Raw genomic sequence first — 27,131 nt, forward strand, 5'->3', positions numbered from 1 at the left:
TAACATTAGTTTAAACATTGCTACTGTAAGTTAGCTATAGCAGCAAATCAGTGATATTTAGGCCCTAGCTCCTCTGAGTGGTTCTCAGGATTAAATGTTCAATTGAAAAGTAAGCTCATATTTATTTTTAGTTAACTAATTTTTAAACAAATTACATACAGTAAAGTACACACATTTTGGTGTAGTGTACAGTTTATGAATTTTAACAATTGTATATACACCTGGGAAACTAACACCCCAATTGAGATGTAGAATTTTCCCATTTCCCCAGATCGTTCCTTTGTGCCCTTTTAGTCGATCCCTCCACGAGGCAGCTGCTGTTCTGATTTCTATCACAATCCATTAGTTTCATATGTCCTTAAATGGCAAAGAAGTAGAATCATATAGCATGTACTCTTAGATGCTGGACTTCTTTGGCCCAACCCGTGTTTTTGAGATTCATCCATGTTGTTGTATATATATGAATAGTTCATCCTTTTTTCTTACCAGTTTTCCAGTGCAGCATATATACAACTGGTTTATCCAGTTTATCAGTTTTCATGTTGGTAGATTTATGGGCTGTTTCCTGTTTACAGCTGTTATAAACATTCCTTCAAAAGTCTTTTTGTAAACACATGTCTTCATGTTTCAAATTTAATTAAAAGCCTAGAAGTTGAATAGCTGAATCATAGAATAAGATATTTTTATCTTTGTTGGAAACTGCTAAACAGTTTTCCAAAACGTTGGTACCACTTCACACTCTAACTACAAATGTATGCAAGCTCTAGTTACATCCCTATCGAAATCTGATGTTGTTGGTCTCTTTAATGTTTGCCATTTTAGAACTATGAAATGACATCTCATTGTAGTTTTAATTTGTGTTGTCCTGAAGACTAAGGATGTTGAGCACCTTTTCTAGGTTCCTCTTCTGGAATTCCTAGGGTATGGCCTTCCTTTTCATTCTTACAAAATGGCTGCTGGAGCTCTAACTGTCACTCTGAATTGTAGGCAGAAGAAAGAACCAAAGGATCCAGGTCCTGAAGTCATGCATCTGTTGAGTCTTTCCCAGAAACCCTGGTCACTGGTTTCTGCTTATATCTCATTGGTCACAATTATGTCACATGGTCACTCCAGTATGCAAGGAAGGTTGGGAAATGTAGTTTTTTAAATTGGTATTCTGGGTATCTCTTGGTGGGCCAGAAAGCAACTCAAAACTTAGTGACTTAAAATGAAACATGTGTTTTTTCTAACAAATATACCGTTTAGGCAAAACCCAGCAGAAATGGCCTGTCTCTGCTCCACTTGTCATCAACACAACAGCAGTTGTTACTGGCTTCTGGCCAAGAAGACTCACACAGTTGGAACTGTGGTTAGAACACCTACACACGACCTTTTCATGTGGCTGCTTGGCTTCCCACACCATAATGGCTGAGTCCCAAGGGTGAGGGTCCCAAGAGAGACTTAGGTGGAAACCATATCACCTTTTATGACTTAGGCCTGGAAGTCACACAGCATCACCTGTGCTGTACTCGGTTCACTGTGGCAAACACAACAGGCTGCTGAGGTTAAAGGCGAGAGGGAACAGATTTTACCTCTTAACATGGGACTGGCAGGTTCTGGAAGAGAATATAAGATCAAAATATTGGTGTGGCCATTTGAGGGAAGTATAATCTGTTATAATTGGGCATGTTACTTGCCTCCAACCGAAGTGGGGTTCTCTTAACAGGAAAGATGTGGTAAATAGATATCGGGTAGGCAAAGTGAGTTTCTATCACGTTCTTTACACACCACATTATAGTTTTTTGCTTTGCCACTAGACTATAATCTTCACGAGGGCAGCAGCCAGGTTTGTCTGTCTTATCAATTATTGGTTCCTTAGGGCTTAAGGAAAAGAAAAAAAGAGGCATTTCAAAAATATTTGTCAGTGAATGATTATTAAACCAAATAAAAATATAGAGAGATTATCTGTTTCAAAAAATAAGCTGTGATGTAAGCATTAGGAAGGAATAAAAAAGTTGAAAATTTAAAAGTCAATAAACTTCAAGAGTCTAATAAACATATATGCTAAGGATTAAAACAAATTTCCTCATTCCACCTTTTAAAACAGATCACAAAACAAAATATTACCTTCTTGATTAGAAATCTGTGCATGAATAAATGGTTGTCTAATTAGTATGTGGAAAGAAATATTTCTTAAAAAGGCTAACGCATGCTTCAGTGCAGTGATCAAGGACCTCTGGCCAATCCCCGTGATTTTTGTATATATTTTTTCGGATTGATTTAGAATACCCAACCATCAACCATTGCTTGCTACTGCTGGGGACGGTTTGGAAACTGCAACATCCCTAATCCTTCCTGGATTAGTAGTGAGGTCAAGTACTTGCTCATTTGTTAAGTTTTCTCTTCCTCCTCCTTAAATACATTGTTGGTTCAAGTGGCTTAAAATCTTTTCTGACATTATCTTTGATATGTTTAAAACTTTTTATTGTTTTTATTAGTTTTATAAGCCCTTTCCAGGAGATCTTCAAAGTTTTTTTTTTTTTTTTCTCTCAGTCCATTTAATAACTAGTTTACCATTTACCATGTTTCTGCATGGGACATTCCTTAAGACTGTGTGACATTCTTATATCATGGTCATTTTAACATGCAAATCTAATCATGTTACTCCTCTGCTCTAATTATTTCAGCAGCTTCCCGTCAGCACAGAAAAATCTGAACTTCTTAGCATGACATACAAGGCCCTCCTGGAGCTGCTTCCTCATCTCCCACCCCACTCCTTCCCTCAGGCTGCTGAGCACACTGTGTGCTTCCTCTGGTCTCTGTGCCTCCCCACCCCACCCCTGCCTAGTGTCTTTCCAGGTTGAGGGAAAACGATCTGTTCAGTGTTTCCTCCAATTTCCCTCCCCCTGGTCCACGGGAAAACCCCTTACCTTTTGGTCTCATCTCAAGCACTAACTCCTTGTTGCCCCCGTTCCTGATCTCCCCTCACAGCTTGGGTGCATCTTCTTTGTCTTGGTTTACATATCTAAATCTGAATTAAATTAAAAAAGAATTTTTTTCTTCATAGTGAGCAATTTTACACATAATCTCGGTGGAAGAAACCAAGCAGCACAGTTTCTTTAAATGGCATTTATTATTCTTTCCTCTTCCCACATCTTTTTTTTTGTAGGAGTAGTAGGGAGGTACCAGGGGAGAAAGGCATCCTACTCCCCATGTTGGCTCTTTTCGTACTTAGTATTGGCCAGAGAAGGAGCAGATAGGTGGAGAATTGAGATGCTCCTCAAGGAAGGCCAAAGTGGAAGAGGCCACACTCCTTGGAGTGTCTTCTGAAAGATTTACCCACTCATCTGGGAGCAGGTGTGATTTGGGAGGTGACTGAAGAAGCCTGGACTCAGGCCCTGCTGATACACCTCCACCTGGCTTCCCATCGACTACCTTATTCCTTCAGCAGCTTTTAGGGTATCTTTCCCCACCTGCCCAGCGGACAACCACCCATCCTCTCTGTCCTCTGGGCCCCCTGCCCTGGCAGAGATTCCTTTTCAATGTGGCACTGTCAGACAAAGCTGCTATGATGATTGAAGGGTAAAGAAACCAACAGACAAAGACAACAGATAGCTTCTTTAACATCCGTGGACACAGAAACTTACAGAAAACAGTCAGACAAAGCCAGAAACAGCACAGGGTGCTCCCGGTTGGATTTGCAGACCTTTCAAGATCCCCATAGCGCCCATTTGTGAAGAGTGAGACATCTCTGCCATTCTCACAGGGGATTTCCCATCTTCCCTTTGCCTGATTTTCTGGAGACTCTGCAATTGATATATCTGCTCTCTAGCTGCAGGCAATTGATGTAAATTAAACTTAGCACATTCTGGAGTGCTTACTGGGAGACTAGGTGAGCTGAAAGGAATTTTCCCAGTAAAGCATCTTGTAAAAGGCCCAGGTTTCAGGGTTGCTTTTGTTTGCTCCATTTCCATGCATGGTGTTTCCACACTTATTAGGGTTATCTCTGTATTATTGTGAGAGACACAGCATGTTAACAGCATGGAGTCTAGAGTCAGATTACCAGGGTATGAATTTTAGGGTGACCACTCATGCTGGTTTCCTCAAGACTGAAGAGTTCAAGGGGGATGCAGGACTTGTCAGTGGACACTTCCGGGCAAAGCAGACAGTGGGTCACCCTAGACCTTTAATTACATACTAGCTGTGTGAACTAACTTCCTCAAAGCGTTTAACCTCACAATGCCTCTGATTGTTCAAGGCTAGAATGGTGGTAATAATAAAATCATGAAAGTATTAACGGGGTTTAAAAAGTTAATATTTGCAAAGTGCTTAAAATGGTGTCTGGCATATATAAGTGTTTGTTAAATTAAAAAATGAAGGAAGACCTAATTTCCCCTGGGGTATAATCTCAGTGTCCACGCAATGCTTGCATTTTCTGCCATTATTTTAGAGATTTGCAAAAGTGAGTTTCTCATTTCTCTACGCATTTATATATACACATGGAAAAATTCTGACTAATCAAGTTTTTACCATCTGATTTGAACGTATAACAATACATACTCAAAAACATTTCCATAGTAATGTTGAATGACGAAATAGTATTATGTAAAGTGATGTGAATAATAAAGAAGGACCTCTGATTGTGAGGAATGTCCTCCAAACCTCTGACCTTCTTTCCTTTCTACTTTCATGCTATTTTGAACAAAGCTTCATCATAGTAATTATTGTATTGTATTAGAAGGAAGGATGAACAAGGGGTAGGATGTGAATACAAAGGGAGAGCCTGCGCTGCAGCTGACAGCAGGGAGGGGAAAGGCAGCAGGGACCGGGGGCTGTTGGCATGTGGACTCTTACACCAGAAATGAGACCCAGTGAGTCACACCCCACCTATCAGATTAGCCACTCCTCCTCTCACGGAGGGGAGTGGCTAATCTAATCATATATAAAGCAATAAAAAGTGTTAATCCCACAGTCTACGGAAAAAATGGATGGATTAGGGGTTTTTCTCCCCAACTGCAGCCTTTTGATGAAAAGACCCCTTCCTTTAAAATACTTAAGGTTTTGAAGCTTTAACCCTTAGGGCTCAAATCTAGAGCAGTGCTCTTGACAAAGTGAAGTCCATGCCAACCTAAACATTTAAAAATAACAAGATCTTTAGGTTTTTCTTAAACCCCATGGAAAGGACCCAGAGATCCCCAATACTTCTTAAAAAAATTTTTTTAAATTAAAGTATAGTCAGTTTACAATGTTACATCAATTTCTGGTGTGCAGCATAGTGTTTCAGTCATATGTATGCATGCATATATTCCTTTTCATATTCTTTTTCATTATAGGTTACTGTAAGATATTGAATATAGTTCCCTGTGCTATACAGTAGAGATGTGTTGTGTATCCCCAATACTTCTTTTTTTCCCTTTCTCTTTTTTTTTAATTGTAGTATAGTCAGTTTACAAGATCGTGTCAATTTCTGGTGTACAGCACCCAATACTTCTAAAAGTCCTCCCTTTCTTCTCCCACTGATACTCTATTCAGCCAGGCAGCCCAGCCCTCATCTCCCTGGAGTCCACCCCCCGGTTCTTCCCTCCACTATTTTCACTCTCAATCCTAGAGGCATTGGTTCTTCTTCCACATTATTATACAATTGACTTAAATACTTGGCTACAGTGTTGACTAAGAATATTTTTATGTTCTAAATCTATACTGTCCTTCCAATTTGCTAGCACCATTGTGGCTACTGAGCACTTGAGATGTGGCTAATCCAACTTGACAAATATTGCAAGTGTGTGTATACACACTGAATTTCAAAGACTTAGTATGAAACAAAAAGATAAAATAACTCATGAATAATCTTTACATTGATTGCATATTAAAGTGATAATATTTTTAATATTTTGGGTTAAATAAAATAGATTATTAAAATTAATTTCATGCTTCTTTTCCTTTTTAAAAAATGTATCTATTAGAACACTCAAAATTCTATATGTGGCTCACATTACATTTCTATTCAACAGTATGGTTTCAGGTGAGGGGTTAGCAAATCTTTCCTGTAAAGGGCCAAATGGAAAATACTGAAGACTTTGTGGGCCATATGGTCTCTGTCACAACTTTTCCATTCTACCCTCATTGCACAAAAGCAGCCATAGATAATACATAAATGAGAGTTTTACTGTTTCAATAAAAATTTATTTATAGACCCTGAAATTTGAATTTCAAAAAATTTTCACATGTCACAGAATATTCTTTAACATATTTTATTTAAGTATTTAAAAATATAAACGCTTTTTTTTTTCTTTTTTTCCAAAAGGCTTGCAGCCTAGTTGGTCCTCCTGGCTGTAGCTTGTCCACCGTAGATTACCCACAACTGTTCTATATGTTGTATACCAACAATGGGATCCCAGGGATAAGATTATCTTTCCTACCGCAAAAAAGGTCTCCAGGACTAGCCTGGTTGAATAAATGAGGGAAATGCAGAGAGCAGAACTGTAGGTAATGGGAGGAGGGTAACCGAGCCTAATGGCGCAGCCTGGACTCAGTGTCAACTGAGTTGCCATTCAGATATGTGAGCCTTGAGTCGCCAGACTTTCTGACTTTTTATTTCCAGGAGAAGCAGAGAATTCAAATCTTATGTAGATTACAAATTTCTTTTCTCCTCACTTCCTATAATTCCCCCATCATGATTTTATTCTTTGTGAAAATATATTCTTTCCTGAAAATGGATTTTAAGTGACTAGTATATGAGAACTGTCATGACTCAAACAAGGCCCAATTTTTATTTTAGTTTTACTATGGTTGTTTCACGAAAAATGAGTACTTAGAAAACTGTGTGTGTTCATTGAAAGAAAATAAAAACCAACATGAAAGCTGACTTAGGGGTTTTAAAAGTACTGCTTTCATCTTTGGTTTAACAGTTATGTGGGGGCCATCTTTATTTCTAGTTTAAATAAATTTTACACTATTAGCTTAAAGAAAAGTTATTCTGAAATGATTTTTTTCTGTTGCTACAATAGAATAAGATGTCTCAAATTTGCTATTTTGGGAAAGTCTGCTGTTCCTGAGCTCTGCCAATTGGAGACAACTTCTTGATGTCAAAGAACTTCCTTTTTGAGAAATGTGCTTGGCTCAGAACTACTTCTCCTCCCCAGTTTTGCCAAGTGAGCTTGCTTATACCCAAGAGTTAAATCATTTTGTTTTTGACATTAAGGAGTAGTTTGGCCAACTTATATTTAGGTCAATACTGTTAAAAGGAAAAAAATCTTCTAAGATTGATTTAATTCTGTTTTGTAGCATTTTAAAGTATATTCCTATGAGTGATTCCACGTATATTCCTGTTCTTGACTCCAAACACGTAAAATTAAATAATGAAGCCTCTGCAATTACTTTCAGACTTAATTTTTCAAGGTTTCTACCCATGAAACCCGAAGTAGCTTTTCAAAATTTGATCAAATACTAGAGTAGGGGGAAGAATAGTGACATCAAAAACTGCTGCTACAATAAAACCAGAACCAGGACTATTTTAATTTATCCCACTTGGAAGAATGAAGTTGGGTGCACCTTACCCTTGATGGTATTTGTTGAGAAAGACAGAATCTTGCGTAGGGATAAATGCCCTTGCTTCTCCATTTCCAAATTGTAAATACTTGCAAAAATTTCAACATTGCCTTTTAGCAGATGTTATTTCTCTACATAGTTCCAAGTATTTCTTTCCTGTACCTTCTCTTTTTTTTTTCTCTCCTTTAAACAACATCACTCCACCCAAAGTGCCATTCCCATTGAATTCTATCTAGAACTGCAAAATTTAATTCTGTGTGTGCTTTACATATGATAGATATACAATAAATATTTGTTAAATAAAGATATTAGGGAAACTGGTTATTCTTTTTTGTGCCTTATTTTTCTAATCCATTCCAACGGTTTTACAGATTGGTGAATCCAGGAGCAGAAGCAATTTCTTTCACTTATATCGTAAGTGCAAGTTTTACTTATAATTAGGATTAGAGGAACCACAATTTCTTCTCATTCTTCCCCCGAAAATAAAACAACCAAAATCAAAGCCTTGAGTGTCTGACAATGAAAACATTTGTACCAAGTTGGTGAGTCAAGGAAGACAAAACCATTTGGGATATTTTGTGCTGTGACCTGGAAACTCTCTTTATATCTTTTTCCTGCCAAAGGTAAATGATCCCTGCCTTCAGGCTCAACTGAAGTTTTGGCTTACTTGTTTTAGCTCACAAATCAAAATGTCAGGAGTATGATGGAATCAGTACACAGTTTTAAGTATGTATTGATATGAGAGAATTTAAAGTCTTGGCTGAAGGAAAAGCTAAGAGATATGACAACTCTGATGGACACCTGGTGCCTTTTGTTTACAGGGTAACCACAATTTGGGTAAGAACCACAGTATAACAACTAATTAATTGAGAAAACTATATGGAGTATTCCTATGCCGTTGGCGTTACTGAAAGAAAATCAAAACCTATCTCTAAAACTTTGCCCTTAGAGTAGAAAGAATTTTTCCACAACATAGTTTGGATTTTTTTTTCCCTTAAAGTGGTTTGGATTTATCTTGTTTACTTGTTCTTTATTTGGAGTCTAACTTTTTTTCCTCCACTTATTTCACTCACTGACCTTCTCTGCTCCGACAGACATTTTAAGGAATGAGTGGTGCCTCCTCTCTCAAGTTTGGAAAGGAAACCCAGAGCCCTCTACCTTGTTCCTACTTTGTCTACTCTTGCCCCATTCCTCTGTGGTACATGGTTGACAAGAAGTTCCCCATACGGATCCTGGCCCTAAAAATGAGAGCTGGAAGAGCAATCTGTTCATCTATTATTTGTTCAAAACAGCCGGCCAATCTTTAGACATTGCCATTGCCTGTACTAGATCAAGAAAAGGTCCTATTCCTGATTCTGAGAAGTGCTAACCTGACAGGTGTCAGAGGTAGGTGACCTTTAAAGAAAATATTAACTGAGAATAAAAGCATTAGATGGTTTCTAAATGAGCCAAGGCTACTCATCCAGCTGCCCTTGAGCCATAAAAAAGGAAAGTCACTACATTATACACCGGGTCAGTGATAAAAGCCATGAAAAAAAATAATCTTTCGAAGTTAGACAATGCTGATATTGGCAGACCTTGAACGCTATTAAAACACACACACACAGTTCTTTTTGAGAAATGCTTAATGGCACACAATTAAGCAGTCTGTAGAATTAAATGACCTTTAAATTGTTGTAATCTCACGAGGGAAACCTTTCACACACAGCATCTACTTTTGAAAGAACATTCATATGAAAATATTGTCACTAAGTCAGCAGGGCATGCCAAACCCATGTCATGTGTCTTGCTCCCATTTGGAGTTCTTCATCGCCAGAGAAAGGCTGAGATCACTAAAGAGGCTGACCTCAAACATGTCAGTCAACCAAAAGCCATCACACTATTATAATTCAAAAACAAATTTGGTGGTGAGCAGAAAGGGGAGAGTAGAAAGCCTTAAAGGGCAAAACAAACAAAAAATCTAACCCTTCATCTTTCCTTTCAAATAAAATCCTTTAGATTATATTTCTCTCATTTTCCCTACTTTTGTCCCTGTTAAGCATTTTTTTTTTAAGGAAACAAGAAGATATTCTATTGAAAAAACATATACTGAACTGTGAATTCAGAAATTAGTTCTGAAGCTTGAGGATCATTTTCCCCCTAAAACTTGTATTTTGGGGAAAAAAAAAACATCCACAGTAGTACAACGATCACTTGTATTCATTTGCAGTATGTCTCTCACTCTCAATTTAAAACTATATATAACTTTATGTATTTGTTATTTTGATTGATCTACTTGAAAGTAAGTTATAAGTTATAGACATCATGACACTTTCCTAAACTCTTCAGCATGTATTTCCTAAGAACTAAGAGGGCCTTCTGTATAATCACAAAGCAATTAGAACATGCACTTCATTTAACCGTAATACCATCAATATAGAGTACATATTCAAATTTCCCCAACTGCTCCAGAAATTTCCTTAGATTGTTTTGTTTGTTTGTTTATATGTTCATTTTTGGATCTAGAATATAGTCAACTACTAAGGATTGTATTCAGTTGTCATGTTTCTTTCATTGCCTTTAGTCTGGAACACTTCCTCATTTTTTTTTTTAAAGGAGATAAGTTACCTATGATATTGATTTTTCAAGAATCCAGGCCAGTTATCTTGTAAAATGTCCCACATGAACTGGATTTGTCTAATTTCTTCCTCATAGTTATTTGCAAACACTTCCGGTGGGAATAATACATAGGTGATGCTATGTGATTTTTACCACATCACATCAAGGGGCACACAATGTCAGCTCTTCTCATTATTGGTGATAAGTCTGGTCACTTGGTTAAGTCATGTCCACCAGATTTCTCCACCCTAAAACCCTTTTCTCCCTTTGCAATTAATATGTAATCTGTGGAATGATACAATAAGGCATTGTATCATTGTGAATAATCTTCAAAAATCTTTCACTTCATACTTGCAACATATATTGATGAGCCTCAACTAATCTGTTACTGCATTGGTTGCTGCAAAATAATGACTTCTTACTCTATCATTCTTCTTAAATATATAAATTAGCTAGTATTTTATTTTTACCTGCTTGTTAATTTGTTAGAAGTATCATTACAAACTCATAGATTCTTCTTGAGACTCAAATTGTCAAACTGACCAGTTGAAATCCTTAAAAATGAAATTTTGATTTGCAAATACTCTCAGTGCTTGTCTGTGACTCTGGTAAATATTTCAACCATCTTTCTTTTCTTTCCCTTTCTTTCTTTCTTTCCCTTTCTTCCTTCCTTCCTTCCTTTCTTCCTTTCTTCCTTTCTTCCTTTCTTTCTTTCTTTCTTTTCTTTCTTGGTAAGGATTACTGCCAATGCCATGGCTAAATCTTTTTTCTTTCTTAAATAGAGATGCAAGTGAAAAACAAGGGTTTATTGTTAAGTGCTTAATAACATCTTTCATTTTTGGTAACAACCTATCAACTCTAAGGCAATAATTATGAAATGCCTTAAAATAAATGATAGTGTAAAAGGCAACCTATACTTGTATCCTGATTTTTCAAAGGACTAAGAAGAGTGGCTGACCTTCAATGGACAGCCAATAAAAGTTAACTGAATGCACTGAATTAATAATAAAACCAAAATGTCAAAGTCGTGAAAAATAAGCCAAAAGATTGAAGTAATATATAGTAAGTGTCTAATTGTATAGAAATAAGTGAAGTTATTTGCTATTCATAAGTGACTTTTATCCCTTTGTTACAATGTGAAATTCCCCCCAAATTGCTACTACTACAGTTCAGAAGATAGTCTTTCCCAGAGAAAAATAAATACTGTATGTTATCACTTATATGCGGAATCTAAAAAATAGAACAATTGGGTGGGAAGGGATAAATTGGGAGTTCGAGATTTGCAGATACTAATTAATATACAAAAAATAGATAAACAACAAGTTTATACTGTATAGTACAGGGAACTATATTCACTATCTTGTAGTAACTTATGATGAAAAAGAATATGGAAACAAATACATGTATATTCCTATATGACTGAAGTAATGTGCTGTATACCAGAAATTGACATAAAATTGTAAACTGACTATTCTTCAATAAAAATATGTTTAAAAATAAATAAAAATAAAAAATAGAACAGATGAATGAATACAATAACACAGAAACAGATGCATATATAGAAAACAAACTAGTGGTTACCAGTAGGGAAAGGAGTGAGGGAGGGACAAGATCAGAGCAGGGAATTAGAAGGTACAAACCACTAAATAAAAAACAAACAAGATACAAGCGTATATTGCATAGCACAGAAAATATAGCCAATATTTTATAATAACTTTAAATGCAGTATAACCTATGAAAACATTGAATCACTATGCTGTACACCTGAAACCAATATAATATTGTAAACTATACTTAAAAAAAGAAAAAAAAGAAGATCGTCCTTCCCTAATTTTCTCTTACTTGACTTTTTGGAGAATAGAAAATAGAACTATATAATTAGTACTAGCCTTTAGGAGTTCTTTGATTCAGCACACTGGTTAATGAATATTCTTTCTTTTCTATCAATTTGTATTGCTTCCTAGATCAATAGTTTTTTGTTTGTTTTTTGCCAAATCCCTCTATCTTAGGAATTACAAATTGCTTACAAAAGTTAGAAAGTGAGGTCCAAAAGAGATTATAGGGACTAATGTACAAATTTTTCTGTGAGAAAAATTATAAATGGAAACTGACAGAGGCAGTCTTGTACATTTTGTATAGTTAAAAAAAATAAAAAACCCTGCCTCTAACATACATTCACATTAAAAAAAAACTCCCACACATAAATTGTGTCATTGTAGATTATCTACAAAGTGGATAATATGCTCATGGATTATTCAGAGCTGACTGTAAATAGTTTAACTCAACCAGGATACTTGATCCTACCAGAAAGTAGTAAATCACTCACTGCTTAGAGGCTTAGTATTATTTTCAAACCACTCTCAGACCATTTAATACACGGAAGGGAGTCATTTCTTCTTCCTAAATTTCTTTTACAGTTTTAATTGAAGTTTGACCTGTCAACATTAGTTCACAGGCCCAATATGTTATTTTTCCATTTTTACCAAATAAGGCAAAATATAGTTTATGATTTTATGATAAAGTGATTATTTTAACTTTCCATTCTTAATGTGTGAATGGGAGAGATGAAATCATATATAAAAACAGAATTTCCACTGAAAAATCAAGGAGGTCAAATCATTATGTAAAGAAAGATAGGAAATTCAGCAATAGCCTTTGAAGAGATGCCAGAAATATATAAAGATATAGTAAAATGGTCTACTTTTTAGATAGATTGTTTTACAGCAAGTAGTTTCAATTTAATATGTATTTTACCTATAAATATTCCACTGGGATTCTTGTATGTATTAGGAAGACATTTTCAATCACACTATAACAACTGACCTCCAATATTTATCTTATTTCATACTGTTGGTCTTACATAACATCCTTGATTAATTTGCAGGCCTTGAGGTGCTATTTATTAAATTAGGGATGCAGCCCACTAAATTAATAAATTATTACTGTGGAGGCACTCTTGTCTTCTGAATGTATAAGTGTATTGCTTAAATTACTCTCAGGGAATAATTTACACATGAAGAGGCTCTGGTGTTAAAAAAAACTTTGTCTTTTTCTTATCTCTGGAAATAGTCCTGGACTAGATGCTTAAGTGGGTATCAAAGCAATTGTTTTTTCAAAGTGGTAATGATTTGTACTATTCACGGGTTCCCAATACACTATCCTAGAATCGTGAATTAAATATAATGTTTAAAATCTAACACTTTTGAACCAAAAATTTCCATAAGAAACAGAGAGACTGTCTCAAATGAGAAAATATGCTCATGATCTTGAAAAGGCTTAGTAAGCTTTCTTTCATTGTAAGATTTTTTTTTTCCTTAAAAGAGGCTGTAATAAGGTGAACATAGAAAACACTTCAGATCAAGGAAAAAGAAATTAGGACCTGGCTACTGTTGCAAAAAACATAATTACTCCCCTCTCATATTTTAAGTATTAAAAGGTGGAATTGATAGCAGTGCCTCCAGGCTTCTAATCTTGTGCCACTGTTTCTTGTCCTTGGGCAGGTCATGTCAAATTTGCATGCTGCTCGCTTATGTGTAACACACATCTCTACCCCAAATTTAGGTATTATAAAATTTTTAAAAAAGAAATGGTTTTGGTAAAACTTCTCCCTTGGGCCATAAACTCTGATAGTAGGAACCCTGTCACTCTTATATTCTTGGAGCCTAACTGGTACCTGGCATGTGAAGTGGGAGAAATACCATTTTGTTAAGTAAACATGTGGGTGAAGTAGCCAGAGAAAGTGCACTATTATGAAAAAAATCCTTAGTTATTCTGAGTCTAATATTTGCCAGATGTCTGGTTATGTTTCTCCCATTATCCTTCTTTGCTCGATACATCTTCTTTCCCCCCCAAAATCCATACAACAAAGAATGAGCAATGGTTAATTTTTACTGCTTTGATTATTTGATTATTACATCAATAATCTGTCATAACAAATAGGTAAAATTCTATGAAGAAGCAACCAGTGCTCCTTGACACCCTAATTACTCTTTAAAGAAGTTATGTTGTGCTGGAAACCATCCAAACTGGGCTGAACTTCTAAATGAAACAAAGCAATTACAAATAAAAGGGCTAGAGCCAAAATGATGGTGGTAGGGCAGTGGCAATGATGGGCAGTGATCAGGAGTTAAGATCTGTCCCAGACACTGGGTCCTCTTTTAGTTTTCATCAAGCATTTTATTTGATATGATGAAGTCAGTTGCTTTTCTTTTCTGCTCCTCAAAACTAACCCTATGGTGCTTCACACTGTGCAAAGTACTACAGTATGAATTTTGGTAAGATAATGGCTTTTTGGAGAAATAAATGGTTTTATCCTTTATCACTTGCATTTAATTCTTTTTTGTATTTAGACCTGAAAAAAGTTGTCTCAAAATGTCTTTGCAAAATATTTTCTCTAATTTTCTGTAATTATAGTGTCAAGTATCCAAAAGGTTGTTTCACATTTGTACCTCACTTAAGGTGCAAAGATTTTCAGATATGATGGCTACAAAAATTCATCTGCTGTTATTTCTGTTTTGATTGCTTTTAATTAATAGACAGCTTGTTAGAATGGGTTATAAATAATCTGCTCAAAGACTGGCATAAATTCCTTTGCCCAGAAGTTGAATCTAGAGTATTCAGGGTTTTGTTTCCTTTTCTTTCTTCCCCTCTCCTGGTCTTTTTGTTGCAGAGAGGTCACATAAGGACGTCAGTGGAAGAGCTCCGTGCGCCATCTACTGACGGAATCTATATTTCCAGAGTCAGGAGAAAGAATTATCCCTAAGGTTTTTAAAGCATTCTTTGAGAAAGGAGGAATAATGGGAAAAGACTCTCTCTGACTCTGTGGCTTTTTGGTGGCTCCTGGAATAAATATGAATGCGGCAAACACGAAATTCAGAAAGGAAACATCAGTCTCTCAGCGCAAGTACAAGTTACAGAGAGAATCCTAAGACAGCCCAGTTGGCATTGTTAAGAAGTTAAGCCAAACCCTGAAGTCAAGTCAAACGGAGAAAAGGATTGTTGTTTTTTTACCTGTGTCCTAAGCTAGCCTTGCTGCCTATTAGTTACCAACCTATAGGAAATGGCTTTACTAATGGAACATCCAGATAACCATCAGTTTCCAATCTAATTATTCCAAAGGACCTCTCTCCAGTTCGATTATTTAATTAAAAAAATTAATAATGCATAGCAGGTAGATCCACCCTTCACGGAGATCCTAACATATAGTTTGTCTATGTGTATGTAAACTTAATCCTTATATACACACACAAACACAACTACACGTACATCTACAAGATGATATGCATCTATGTACGTGTGGGTCAGTTGAGAAATCTAAACTTCGGACTTGGATTAAAATACTCACATCCTCAGCCGTTCTCTCAGTTATTTACTAAATCCAATAGAAGGGTAGAGGAATTGGGGTCCTCAGGCAAAAGAAATTTTTTGGTTGTAAATTGGGGAGAGCAGAGTATCAGTTTTAGGAGTTCAAACCACTCGAGTTGGAGGCTTGGATTGGAAATTAAAATTGGCACGAAGCGGTCGGATCTGATTCGGGTTATCTACCTGTGAGCAGCTGGGAGAACTGAAAAATTAACATCGAGGACTCCTAATGCCCCAGCTAATCTCCTTGCCCCTATACCGCTCCCTTTAGTCCCTTTAGTCCAAGGGCCTAGACAATTTGCTTTCGTGGTTTTAGAAAGAAAAAAGGAAAAGAAGAAAGGAAGAAAGTGGAGCCAAAAAACAGAAGCGAGGCAAGTAAAGAGGGAAGGTAGGGAGAAGAGAATGCAGTCAAAGGAAAGATTCAGAAAGCAGTTGGGAGGTGAGGGAAAGGGGTCAGAAAAGAAAGATTAAGAGAGCAAAAAAGGAATGAGGGCTAGGAAGATGTAAGAATCTTTCTTTAACGAACCAAAGTTACACCCATCTTTCACTTTCAAATAAATTGTCTAGATCTTATCCGTTTCCTTTGTAAAGGTTGTCTGCGTTGCTAAAGGAAGCTAGTTAGTACTCCTACCCCGTCCCACGTGTGGCTGCGCTGCTCCGTCCCCCGCCACGGAGACCAAGTACAACTCGAGTGGGAACCGTTGTAGAAGCGCGACTCTGGGAACACTTCTGCGCCTGGTTGTCATCCGGGGAGCCTAACAGGATTAATACCCAGAGCTGGATTACGTTGGCTGTCACCAATACGCCTAAAGATTATAATCCAATTTATACACATTACAGTCAGTATTAACTTTATCTGCTATTTTAAGATTCCCAGTTGCCCCGCGCGTCCTCAGAGGACAGTCTTCCACGTTCTGATGCAACCCAGCAGGTTGTCAGGAGGGGAAACCTCCCCAAGAAAACAACTCCGAGCCTGGTCCCCGAGGGTCTGCACCCAGCACTCCCAGGTATCTCGCTCTCACCTGGGCACCGCTTTATAGTGCCTCCCAGCCGGTGATTACCAATGCGGGAGGCGTTCCCTGGGAAGGAAATAGGCTTCTTGTTTCTCTCTCGTTCATTTCATCTAAAAATTTTCTGTGGCGGTGGCAGAAGGGCGGGGGTGAGCGGATGGGGAAGGGGGCCAGGGAATTGTTGCCGGTTATAACTGTCTCAGCGATTGCTTTTAGATACATGTTTGTAGGGTGACATTTCTCTCGCTCTGTCTTTAAATAAGTTTGTTTGGGTGTGAGTTCTTGCCTTTTCAGCACAAAACCATAAAAAGACGTGGTGGAAAGTAAAAGAAAGCTGCCCCCCTCCCCCGAGCGTGCTAACTAATGCCAAAGACTTGATTTAACACCCCTTCTCCGGCGGCTGGGGGCTCTAAGGCAGTGGCTACATTCCAGCAGTTTTAATCCGTTTTTTATTGTAGGGCGAGAGGAGTTTACACAGGGGCTGGGATGGCTCCCCAGCTGGCCTCTCTCCCCATTCCGGCGCCCCCTCCCCGCCGTTCTCCCCACCTCCCCCCCACCCCCCCAGCAGGAACCTGTTACTTTAAGCGAGGCGTTCAGTGTGGCGGTGCTGGCCGCCGGGGTTTCGGGAGGCGGCTGGTGATTGGTTCTTTCGAGCTCCCCCTGGCTCGCTCGCTCGGCCTCCCCGCGCGCTCCGCCCCTCCCGCGCGCCCTCCCTCCGCCCCGTGAGGCTCGGAGCCCCGGTGTCAGGCGCAACGGCGCATGCTCCGGAATCTCATCCTCTGGCCCTGGAGCTGCTGCTGCTGCTGCTGCTGCTTTTGCTTTTGGGGCTGAGTTTAATAAGCGAGCGAGCGAGCGAGCAAGCGGGCGAGCAAGCGAACGCGGGGGGAAAAAGGCAGAGAATGTCCGCCATCTACCCTCCGCTCCTGGGCGCGCTCTCATTCATAGCAGCCTCTTCATGAATTACAGCTGAGGGGGGCGGGGGAGGGGGGTACCACACAACACCCCAGCAAACCTCCGGGCCCCCAGGCATGGCTAGCTCGGTAAGTACATGCAAAAAAAATAAATAAATAAAAGACCCCCCCTTCCCCGCCTTTCCTCCCTCGCCCTGCGCCGCCGCCGCCGCCGCCGCAGCCCAGACAGCGCCAGCGCTCCGCGGTTCCAATTAGAGAAAGGTTGGTACGGCTTGCAGGGAGCTGCTGCCTCTCCCTCAGCCTCCGCTCCCCTCCCTCCCCAACACCCCCCCGCCCCGCGCGCGCACACACACACACACACACACACACACACATACATACACACTCACTAACACACACTCGCCCCTCCACCCCCCGCGCCTCCCTCCCTCCTCGCCTCTCTTTGCAATCGCAAGAAGCGCACTCTCGCTCACACGCGCGCACTCACACACACACACTCACACACGGTGGAAGGAGGCGAATAATAACTCAGCCATATTTCAGCCGCCGCCGCCGCCGCCGGGAGCCGCGGGCACAGTCCGGGGACGCGGCGAGCAGCCTCGGCGGCCGCTACGATGGTGCGTTCTCCGCGGCGCGCGAGTGTGAGCCGGAGTGTGCGGGCTGACAGCGGCGGGGCGGCACGCAACTTTGCCCCCGCGCCGGGCTGTGTGCAGTTGGGGCTCGGCGACTGTCCGCTCGCCTCCCTGCCTTTTTGAATTACATTTTTTTGGGGGGAGGTGGAAGGTACTTTGGGGCCACTTTGGCTCTTGGAAGTGTGTTGCGGGGGCTCTTTTCGGCTGGCCTTGACGATTGCTTGGGGCTTTTCGCTGGGGGGTGCGGGGTGCCTTAAGTTACGGGTGCCTCGGCGTGTTTTCCTGCGGGCGTGTGTGTGTGTGTGTGTGACGACGTCTCGTTTTTGCTGTGCACGAACCCCGTGGTAAAAGCACGGGAGTTTGTGCCATCGGCAGAGGCTGCTTGTAGTTTCCATTCCGCCTGGCACAGCGCTCCACACGAACGCACACACACACGTACACAAAGACTTGCTCGGCGTGTGCCTGTCGCCGCGGTACTTTCGGGGTGGGGGCTCGCCAGAACCCCCCTCGGGGGTCCCAGCTACCTCCCCTCCCACGCCGGGAACCCGCCCCAGCATCGCCTCCTAATTGTCTTCTAATCTGTTTCTGATGCATTTGTTGTAGTGCTTGTAGTGGCGGAGCGCGCTCGCCCCTCTTCCCCTCGATCCCCGGACCCCCTTCCCCATCGGGGGTAACATTCCGTTACAATCCTGGCCGATGTGAATGCGGTCCCGGGGGCGCCAGGGGCCGGTCCGGTCCGGTGGGGTGTATTTGGGGGTTTGGGGTGTGCGCGCCCACGCGCGTGAAACGTGGATGCAGAGGGCACCGCAGTTTCCTTTTATGTGCGTTTCAAGAAGGAGGAAAAAAATGTCAGGCGTAATGTTCAGTGTCGAACAGTCGCCTTCCTGTTGTTCACGGCTGTCTCTCCTCCCCCCTGCCCGCAGTGTGCCGTGCAGGTGAAGCTGGAGCTGGGGCACCGCGCCCAGGTGAGGAAAAAACCCACCGTGGAGGGCTTCACCCACGACTGGATGGTGTTCGTGCGCGGCCCGGAGCACAGTAACATACAGCACTTTGTGGAGAAAGTCGTCTTCCACTTGCACGAAAGCTTCCCTAGGCCAAAAAGAGGTAGGGCTCGAATACAAAAGGAGCTTGATAAAAAATGTCTTTGCTCGCGGAGGAAACAATCGCTTGGCCGGGGCGGTCCCCCTGCCCCTCTCCCCGCCCCCCCGCGTCGCGCTCGCCGGCGTAGCTCGGGACCGGGGTGCGCGGCGCCGCGCTGGCCAGGTCCCGCTCCCGCCCGCGCGCGCGCCACTTCGGCTCCGTGAAAGTCACCGCAGAGAAAGGACCGTCAGGTGTCGAGTGTTTACTCATCCCAAGCCAGCTCTCACCGGTCCTCTGGGGTTAGCCGCGGGTTCTGCGGGGAAGGTGCAATTAGTTGTTGGGCTTGGAGTCGTGGGGAGTGGGGCTGGAGGAAATACACAGCCTGTGCCCCTCTCCTTAACCTAGAGAAATTGAGATTTACCTCTGTTGTTAGCAGAGGATGCATGGATGTAGTTATTGTTCCGACCTGAGAAGTCACCTCTCTTTAGGGTCTTCTCTGCCTTCCTGCCTGTGTTTGAGGCATTAGGAGCCGGTTGTCATAGACTTCTTTTTGTGGGTTAGCCACCTCTACCCCCCACTGTCAGGATTTTCTCTTTAGTTGAGGGGGGACGCTTACTGGTCCCTAGCCCCCTATGGCACTTGATGGCTCATTCGATTTTGAGCAGCGTTCTGAAGTGTCTGCCCGATGTGATCTGCAGGGAAGACGGTTCCTGCAAAGGTCGAAGCTAAGTTTCAGAGCCACAGTGTTGCCTTGCCTTCTACTTCAGTCCTTCCCCACCATGGTGTTTAGCTTTGGTGTCTGGTTTGCATAATCCTGCTCAGCCTCTGCGGTCCCAAACATCTTCCATAAAGGACAGGGCAGTTTTGGGGGCGGGGAGGGGGGGGGAAGGAACGGAGTATTATTTTATAGGAAATTTAAAGAAGGTTTAGAGAAATCCCAATTTCTATTCCCTTCAGCCTCTGAAAAGCTACTGTCTGGTTGTTTTAGTTGGATTAGTGGAGGTAACAGTACAAATACAATAAGGTGCTTTGTTTGTGAGCAGGTTTATTTATCTAAGTCGACACAATGGTTGGTAGTTATCTTCCATTTGATCCGTAATCTTTATTGGCATCTAGAACTCCTGCAGTTTCTTAGGGTAACATCATAATAAATCCATTCTGCTTAGAGCTACGTTGAAATTATTGAACATTCAGGGGCTTGAATAAAGAAAGGAGAAATGCTGTGTGCCTTAGAGGTGGCAGAGATTTGTGTTGATGCTTATTTTTGTTTCCAGAGCTCATGTACTGGTACGTAGGATTGTATGTTTTGCTTATAGTGGTTTATTTTACAGCTGCTCTTGAAAACTTGAACAGTTGCATTTGATGGGCTTTGCTGGATGGTTAGTAAATGAATCCAGCTTCTAAGAGAGGGGATGAGATATGCATAGCCTATAGGAATTAACATTTAGATTTTGTTAGCTTTTTATATCAGAACAGAGCCATAGATATACTTCCTTTTTTCCTCAAAACTGGTAGATGAGGCTGGGTCTGGTGACTCTTGGAATCTCGCTCTCCCTTTTCCAAACGTGTCCGCAGAACCACTGTAAGGAGTTTAAACAAAAGAAACCACCTTGGTACACGCTATTACGACTACTTGGCTGCTGTTCACTTAGAGGTTAAATACCCTTTAAAAAAAGGAATATTTATTATATTAGGAAAACTAAGCTGGTTGGCAGAAGATGTAACTCTTAAGATAACTTTGTTTAGGTGCCTTAACTGTCAACAAATTGGCATTATGAAATTAAGGATGATCAGTCTCTCTGTGTATTTCACCACTGTTCCTCTGCTGCAGTGGGTGTGTTGTGACGTTCCCCTTTATTTCCTATACTTAATGATTTTCTGTCCTGCCTGAGGGGATGTGAGAGTGCTACCTGCACAACCCACACCTGGGAGTTTTGTTGCTAGGCGTGGTAAGTGACTTGGTAACACTGATGGCTTCTTAGACGCCTCTAGTGAGAGGTATGTGCTTGTTGGTTGGGCTCTTCAATTTTTATCCTCAGCTGTGGTGTTTCTTTATGTAGTCTATAATCCATTGTTTAAAAATGTTTATTTTTGGATTTTTATTTGTATGTGTGCTTCCCATGATGTGACAAGTCCTGGGAAAAATGCCAGCTTGCATAGCCCAGGAGAGACCTTGTCATACTGTAATTACACATGATTCAGATTGCAAGAGAAGGTCTCTCTGTTCATTGGGAATAGTTAGTTGTGAATTCAAGTGACACCAAACATGCCACTTAATCCTGAGACTAATTTTTTGGCTTCTAAGGTCTTTCAAAATGATAAGAATAAATACAGAATATGAATGCCAGGCATTTCTAAGTCTACTTCTGTACCTTTTAAAGGTGTTGTATTTTTGATATTACAGATTTATAAATAACAGGATTGGAAATGGGAGAAACTGCAAAAATGGCTTTGTGAAAGATCTAAGTTATAAGATATTTAAAAGAAAGGCACATACTCTAAACTGTAAATGGCTATTATATAATGACAATTTAAATCTATTTCACTATATACAGTAGCTGATAAACAGAAGGGGACTTAGAAATGAGGATACACTGCTTAGCCACAAAGATGAATGAGTTCTTAGTTTGATAAATCTTTGGTTTGGAAAGGTAAATTGATTTTCAAGTTGATTTCCTTTATTCAACAGTAATATTAGGATAATTTGTAGAGTAAGAAATTATAGTATATTCAACTTGTTGCCCAGTGAGAATTACATATATCGTTTCAGAATTGAGCTACTTGGACTTGAATTAATGAGGTTTTACTCTGTCCCAAGGACGTGTTGGAGACTTACAATTTAAAACTACAAGCACAAAGTCCTAGAAAGGAGATTTTGTTGAAAGAGTGAAGCCTGGAATGTCCATTAGCCATTAGAGACTAGGCAAGTTAGAGTATAATGCATTTTAAAACTATTTACTTGGAAAAAAAGACTGTATCTTATTTATTAGTATCAAAGATTTTTTATAGTGTGATATGACTGAAATGAATAGTCACATTCAAAACATTTCATTTAAAATATTTTTTCATTTTTAGTGTTATGTGAATTTGAGTGAACTTTCTTTCCAATTACTGCCATCCTTACTATTTCTGTCTGTTCCATTGACATTTATGATATGAAATCTGTTGCTTATTATTTTGTGTAAGCTAATTTGGCCACTGGTGTGATTTGATAGCTTTTTATTTGTAGCCTTAGTCCTTTGAGTGGGCAGATAAAGCATAATAAATCTACACTTACAACTTTCCTTTAGGTATTTGAGCCCAGCTTTACTATGTAGTTTTGATTTGTGTTAGAGTTTTCTGAAATAATTTGGATAACTTTTTATCAGGGTATCTAAAATTGGAGGGCTCACTAGTTGAAGATCTTGTGTGCACCTGGTGTATTTTCTTTCCTAAGGTTTGTAAAAGGTTTATAGAAGAAACGAAGATGGGTGACTATACTGATACACTCAGTGAGTGTTATACGATTTTTGTAGAGTTCTGAATGGAATTAAGATGATCAGTGAGAACAGTTTTACAACTTGACATTTTGAAGCAACATAAAGTATAATTTACCAAGGCACTTAAAAAGTTGAATTGCTGAAGGAAATCTCATATGCTGTTAGTGAAAATGTAAATTGGGCACGGACATTTTGGAGGGCATTTGGCAAAATCTGTTAAGGTTTTAAATATTTATACACGTTGACCCAGCAATTTTACTTCTAGGAATTTTCCGACAGATAGGGTTTCACAACTTGACAAAGATACGGCATATTTTTTGTGAAGCAGGCCATGAGGGGCCATAGAGGGGACCTCAGTTGGGTACAGATAGGTGATGGTTATCTATTAAAAAAAGAGGGTGAATCTATTTGTAGCTGCAGGAAGATGTTCAAAAGATACTATGTGAAATAAGACAAGTAACTAAATCAGTGTGATCCCATTTAAAAATGTGTTTATACAGATAAAAAGTATATGTGTGTATGTGTATAAATAAATAAATTCTGGATGAATGGGCACCAAACATTTACTAATAATTTTCTTAAGTGGATGCTTATGGTATTGATAATGATGAGAGGTTATTTTTGTAATGTTTGATGTTTTAAAAAATAAAGGTTAATTCTGTATATTTAAGGCAGTCCAATGAGCACTCACTAGTTTTTAAGACAAAAAGACAAGTAAAGGCCCAATATAGAATATTGCCTTTCAGACAGAGATTAGCATGTAGCTCTCTAAAAGGGATCTTGAACTATCTTGGGTAGATGTTATTGTTCATTTGTGAGGAGGAGTTAGGGTTGGGAATTTCTGTGTAAGTTATATCTATGAATGTTGACTGTATTCGAAATTAAGCCAGAGATATTTTAAACAAATTACTTATTAATTTGTTTGAAGATAGCAACAATCAACCCATTAGGTTAATACATAAATACTATTTTAATGGAAAATTATTTTCCAAAACAAAAAGAAAAGTGAGAATGGCATCACTTAATTTTGTTTGTGTGCATGTGAATCTCTTTAACATTTTGTTTAATAGAAGACAGCTGGGTCTACTTCGGTGCTTCTGTATTCAGTCTGTTGGGTTATCACCCATGTAGCCTATGGAAAACTCTGCTATGCACTCATGAGAGAATGAGAGTGAAAATGGCAGATAATGTCTTAGAGTTGTCATGAAAATAGTTTTAATTTTGCCAGTGCCTGGAAAAGGTTTTGAGGATCCTGGGGTCCCCAGACTTAACACTTGAAGAACCTCTGACATAAAATATTCAGCATACAACCTGGCACAGATAAACTGCCCTAATAATATGTGGAAGCTGGTTTTCTCTGTAAACATTATTATTGTTGCTAATAAAAATACCTCATTTAATGGAAAGAGAAAAGATAAATCTTCCAAGGTACTTGCATGGTTAAGTTTCAGTGTAACACTTAATCAACAATTATTTTCCAAGAAGAAAAATTCAGACTTGGGTTTTACTGGGTATAAACCATTCTATGTCCATTTTATTGTGTATCATCTGTGTCATGCAGAAGCCTTCTACATCTAATATAGTAAGTGACCCTCTGCAGAAGTATCTCTAGGAGGTAGACAGGGCAGGGGGATCAGTTGGTTTCATAATTTTTCTTTAAAGATTTTTTGTTGCTTCTCTTGGTGCTTTGAAGTTCCCTTCTAATGGTCTTCCATGGGCCAACCTTAGCCATTTAGCTCTTTTCCTGGTCATCTATTACAGATGATCCCTACTACTTAACACAGCTTTTACAGTTCTAAGATGTGGAACTTTTTTTGTTTTATATCTCTTAGTGACTTAAATCTTCAAAAGAGAACTTGGAAAGTTAAGATACTTGGGAATGGGAGGAAATGTTAAACACAATTATAGCAATTATGTAATTAAGCAAGGACTCGATGTATTACTGAACTTACTGGACTTTAATCTTTATTGACCAGATTTTAGGGTATTTTTTATTCTCAAGCAATGTTTTACACTGTCCTAATGGAAATAATATAGAATTCTCTAGTTTTTTCCCTTGGCTTTTATACTTTCTTTCTGATTTTATGTTTTCATTCCTTAAAGAAGCAGCTGACTTGTAGAAGGAGAAATTCTCTTGTCTCAGTAATACAAATTAATACTCTTTTAAAACTTTCTATTTTGCACGTGTGTGGCCAGAGTCTCTCTACTTCATCCTCTTCCTCATAACATATATTTTAATGTTTTAATCTTCTATTGTCTTGTATATTGTGGTGTTCCCTATTGTTTGCAGTGCTGTGTTCATTTTTGAGACTATAATTTGTTTGAAAAGAGCTTTTGGATAAATACCTATTCATTGATGGTATTACAGGTAATTCACAAGTTTTTGTTAGCTTGTTATAGACCATAGAAGAAATTACATGGCACAATTGTACAGTTCAGCTTTTATGAAGGACCCATATATTAATTTTTTACATACAAATGAAAATTGTATTTTCTAATTTATACCTATGTTTTTTATAGAAAAATCAAACCACAGAAATATAAAGAAAGGAGTTACCTGAACATTCTTCATAGGTAACCATAATTAATAGTTTGGTAGGCATCTTTTTATATTTATATACACACACATAAATAGAAATTAACTACAAATTAACATTAATTCATTCAACAGGTGGTTTTTGGAACTCCTATTATGTGCCTAGAATACTTCTAAGAGTTGAGGATAAGACAGATAAACATTTCTACCCTCATGGTATATGGTGAGATATCTTTTGAAGCTGAATTTTATATTATATTGGATGTAGATTATCTGGACATTTTTATTATTCTCAGTTTTAACTTGTTACAAATAATGCTATCGTTAACATCCTTGACATTCATTTTTGCAGTTTTTCCAATAATTTCTTTATATGGAAAGAAAATTTTGATATTCATCACCAAACTTCCCTCCAAAAAGATTGTGCCAGTTTATACTTCCCTAGGGGTTGGGAGACTGCCTATTTCCCCACGTGGTTGCCAATACTGGGGATTAAAAGATTTTTTTTATCTTTGCCAATCTGCTGCATGAAATGATACCTCATTTTCATTTGCATTTATTTGATTAGTAAGGCCACATATCCTTTTATGTGTGTATATATTTACCATTTTTTGTCTGTAATATACTTGTTTTGTGCCCTTTTTGTATTTCTCAAAAAAAAAAAAAAAAAGGTACAGGAAAATAAAAAGGAAAGAATAACAGACATTCAAATTGCCACTACCAGGAATGAACAAATGTTTACATTTTATCATATTTGATTCCTATTTATTTATTTATTTATTTATTTTTAGGGGATTAAGTATTACAGATGTAGCTTAAGTTTTTAAATGCTTTCCAACCTTTTCTTACAAGTCTTCAGCCACTCCTCCATCTATTTATGTACATTTGCACATTTCTTTCATTTGAGATATAATTCTGACACCGTAGAATTCACCCCTTTAAAATGTAAAATTCAGTGTTTTTTAATATAGTCACAAGATTGTGCAACAATGACCACTATTTAATTTCGGAACATTTCCACAAGTGAATCATTTTGTGTTTTGCTTTTTCGTCCCGCTCAATATGTTTTTGAACCTTTCCCCATTTCATCTAGAGAGCCAAGTCATTCCCTTTAATTCTTCTGCTTAGTATGTAGTTGTAAGAATATATTCTGTGTTTACTTTCCTGTTCTATGAGGGAACTAAGTACCGCTTTTTCTACGTCTTTGCCAATGTTGGATAATTAAAAATTTGTTATTTTTCATATTAGTTGAAATATGGTATCTGTTTTCATTGGCATTTTTCTGCTGCTAATAGGGTTAAGCATTTTCTATGCATTTACTGACCATTTAGATTTCCTCTTTATTGCCTTCTTTTTATATCCTTTGTCTTAAAAAAGAAGATTGGGATGTTTGTCTTTTTCTTATCTGTAGGATGGTAATCCTTAGTTATTTGTGTGGAAGATATCTTGTTCCATTTTTGTTTCTGTTTCTTGTAGCCTAATGTATGGTGTCTTTTTGTCACACACAAGTTTTTAATTTTGTCAAATTGATCTGTTTTATTTTGTTTTCCTGTCTGGTTTTGGGGTTTTGTTAAAGAATATAATTTGTGGGCATGATAATGTGCTTAAGCAACGGACTTTATATATGCAGGATACAGTGATAGGACTGGAGGAGATGTAAATAAGAGAAAGAGGAGGTCCCTGCCTTCAATGTGCTTGTGTCTTTTAGAGCTGGAAAGGACACTTGAGATTCTTCATCTTTGTTTACCCTCTCATTTTACTTTTAATCAGAAGCCTAGAAATGTGAAGTGATCTTGCACGTAGACACAATGAGTCACAAGTGTGCTGGTGCAAAGATAACTAGTAATAAATGGTGGTAAATGTTTACTTTTAAAACATTGAGTAATTGTTCACTTATATTGGCAGACAAATGTTCAGCCATAACTACTTTTGTAGGCATGATCTAGGACTTAATTAAGTGATGGTAACCATGGTAGATGCTGTTTAAAAGGAAAAAG

At 38.9% G+C, this 27,131-nt stretch overlaps 1 protein-coding gene across 2 annotated transcripts in view; it reads left to right on the forward strand.

Annotated features, from left to right (window-relative positions):
• The first annotated feature begins 17,244 nt into the window (after window positions 1-17,244).
• MLLT3 (MLLT3 super elongation complex subunit) overlaps window positions 17,245-27,131 on the forward strand; it is a 240,987-nt gene continuing 231,100 nt past the window's right edge. Inside the window, exons 1-2 of one of the 2 annotated variants that reach the window (XM_031449634.2) lie at window positions 17,245-17,536; window positions 18,963-19,143. In XM_031449634.2, the coding sequence (XP_031305494.2) occupies window positions 17,525-17,536; window positions 18,963-19,143 (193 nt within the window). In that variant the 5' untranslated portion in view covers window positions 17,245-17,524. Of the gene's footprint in view, window positions 17,537-17,787; window positions 18,025-18,962; window positions 19,144-27,131 lie in introns of those variants that run through there. The other variant, XM_031449637.2, reaches the window with a different exon arrangement.

This window comes from Camelus dromedarius, chromosome 10, assembly GCF_036321535.1.
Source record: "Camelus dromedarius isolate mCamDro1 chromosome 10, mCamDro1.pat, whole genome shotgun sequence".
Classification (NCBI taxonomy): Eukaryota; Metazoa; Chordata; class Mammalia; order Artiodactyla; family Camelidae; genus Camelus; species Camelus dromedarius.